The 2,769-nt window shown below is 49.8% G+C and overlaps 1 protein-coding gene across 1 annotated transcript in view; it reads right to left on the bottom strand.

Annotated features, from left to right (window-relative positions):
* Positions 1-847: 847 nt before the first annotated feature.
* The window catches only part of LOC134463285 (nascent polypeptide-associated complex subunit alpha, muscle-specific form-like), a 2,510-nt gene continuing 588 nt past the window's right edge, over positions 848-2,769 (bottom strand). Inside the window, exon 2 of the mRNA XM_063216496.1 lies at positions 848-2,300. Within this exon, the coding sequence (XP_063072566.1) occupies positions 1,190-2,281 (1,092 nt within the window). The 5' untranslated portion in view covers positions 2,282-2,300 and the 3' untranslated portion in view covers positions 848-1,189. The remainder of the gene's footprint in view (positions 2,301-2,769) is intronic.

Below are 2,769 nucleotides of genomic sequence, written 5' to 3'. Positions count from 1 at the left end.
AACGCCCTAGAAGTGACAAAAAACGCAACAGCATCAGTGCTGCTGAGGATTCTTGGCCCACTGGGAGATGCCCTCTATGCCAGAGTATCAGTCCAGGTCTGGGTCTGTGATGAAGTGTTGAGAGGGAGACCTATTGCCATTAAATGTCTCCATCTGCTGGCGAATAGTGAGAACTGAAGTATTTTCATTGTATTGTGTATGTGTGTGTGTGTTTGCGCCTGCGTGTGTGTGTGTGTGTGTGAGTGAGAGGTGAGAGTATATGTATGAGAATGTGTGTGTGTGTGTGTGTGTGTGTGTGTGTGTGTGTGTGTGTGTGTGTGTGTGTGTGTGTGTGTGTGTTTCAGCTCGTGTTGAGCGGGAAAAAAAACTTGAAACACTATTTATCTCTGTAAAGGGACGATAAATTACCGTACACTGGTCTTCTTTGCTGATAGTTTATGTGGTGTGAACAACACGTTTCGCTGTTGCTTCGCTAATGCTCAGAGTGAACCTGATGAAGCAATATCAAAGTAAACTACCAAATAAACCACCAGCAAAGAAGACCAGTGTGCAGTGATTTATCCTCCCTTTACTTGGATTACTATTACTGCACATCACCAGCACCTGGACAGTGGTTGTGCACAGGGAATCTACTTTGACTACTATTTATCTCTCTTTTTCTGATTGTGAAGTCGAAAATATATACCTTTTCTCTTCTTCTCCTGTTTTACTTGAACACTCATTGTCATTGTACCTGTTCCTGTTTCCTGCTGAAGTTATACACCAGTATGTGCAATGATTAACAAAACTAAACCTATAAAGTTTATAAGAATGGTACATTTCAAATCACCACAGGGAAGCTGACAAATCCCAGAAGATGTTTTTTTTATTGCAGAGGATGGGAAAAAGGGTAGGGAATGAATTTCCGTCTCAGGAAAGGGCGTCAAAACTGGAGGGAGAGTGGGACCGCAGTCATGAGGGCTCTGTGTTTGAGTGGGGGGCCATAGGCAGACAGGTTTTTTTTTTTTTTTTGTCATACCAATACCATGTAGAGGGATACTGGGGGGCGGTGAATTTGTGCCACAGTAATCATAAATGGTGCCTGTTAAAGATGGTTGGTCATAGGGAACTTGATGTTAGGTCCCTGGTCCCAGGTAATGCGGTGAATTTGATGTTGGGTCCCAGGTAATGCGGTGTGACTCTTTCTCTCCTATACCCCTGCTCTGCAGACGGGGCAGGTGCGGCTCCTCTCCAGCCAACGCCGAGCGCAGGCGCTGTGCAGCCGGTGCTGGCACGGCAACACGGAGAGCTCATCACCATGCTGGTAGTCCTCCAGGCAGATGGGGCAACGCACTTCCTCGGCCATGGTGTCAGGGTCAAAGAGCACGAGGGGAAGGCCGCCGTTGTAGTGCGTCACGATGTCGCTGATCATGTGGGAGAGATGCATGTTTGTCTCGCCCAGGAAGTTCTCCAGCAGCACTCTGGTGTGGACATCGTTGCCGCTGCAGACCAGCAGGGCAGCCACCTGAGTGGAGAGGACGGCCAGCGCGTTGGCGGTGCTCTGCGGGAGAGAAGCCATGGCGGCATTCAGCAGAAGGTCGCTGTGATTAGGTGCCAACTGCACCTGAGGTGGAGTGTGAGATGGGTACCCATCATCACCGTGTGCTGGCGGTCCTGCTCCTGGCACCTCCCTGGACTCAAACACCTGGCCAGACGCCACTGGCCATGGGGATCTTGGTTGGTCTACCACAGCCCTGGGCAGCGGGCTGGGAGCTCCAGGCCTGGAGCTCATGGATGTTGCTGCTCCTCCCGCAAGGGCAACATGGTCTCTGAAGGTCCACGGCTGTGGAGATCTTGGGGTGTCGACAGCCCTGGGCAGGGGATTGGCAGCTCCAGGCCTGGAGCTGGTGGAGGATGATGACATTTGCCCATCATCACCAATGGCAGCAAGTTCGATGGAGGGTACCAGCTGTGGGGGGGGGCTCGGGGGAGTTGCAGCCCTGGGCCGGGGACTGGCAGTTCCAGGCCTGGATCTCTTGTATGATGTCCCTGCCAGGCGGCTGTCACTGAAGGCAGCAGGTTCTCCAGAGGGACCCGACTGTGGGGAGCTCGGGGGAGTTGCAGCCCTGCCAGCTCCAGGCCTGGACCTCTTGGATGATGTCCCTGCCTGGCGGCTGTCACTGAGCGCAGCAGGTTCTCCAGAGGGCCCTGGCTGTGGGCTGCTCTCTCCAGAGGGGGGATCCGCTGGCTCAGAGGGTCTGTCACCACTCTTCCACTTCCTCTTCCTCCCAATGTAACCCATTGGGCAGGGTAACGGAACACTAGAAATTTCACAAAAATGATTTTGGATTTTGAGTCCTACTGTACAACTCAAGCGAAATAATACGTAGCTGTAATCTAGAGATAAAAGTTTGAATAGCACTGTATGTAGGCCCTATACAGAAGCAGCAATTGATGTCTTTAAAGGTGCGCTGTGTAATATTTGTAGTAGTTCATTTCCAGAATTCATGCTGTCCATTCACAAATGTTACATTTTTAAAGGTACACTGTGCAGGAAATGGTCAAAAAAGGTACTGCAACTATGCTGCTCATTGAAACTGGGCTGCCTATTGCCAAATTTGATCTTTTCATGAAAGTTTACTAAGTAATAAACTAATATTTTCTAGTATGGCCAAAGTACAGTCATTTTTGCAGCTAAAAATGGCTATTTCTAGAAATTCAAAATGGCGGACCATGGAGAAGATCCCCCTTTTCATGTATGAAAAGTGCAATTTTTCCAGTCATAATGAA

The sequence above is a fragment of the Engraulis encrasicolus genome, chromosome 14 (genome assembly GCF_034702125.1).
Source record: "Engraulis encrasicolus isolate BLACKSEA-1 chromosome 14, IST_EnEncr_1.0, whole genome shotgun sequence".
Lineage (NCBI taxonomy): Eukaryota > Metazoa > Chordata > Actinopteri > Clupeiformes > Engraulidae > Engraulis > Engraulis encrasicolus.
The sequence above is the reverse complement of the archived record's forward strand: the minus strand, read 5'-3'. Positions and strand labels throughout refer to the sequence as shown.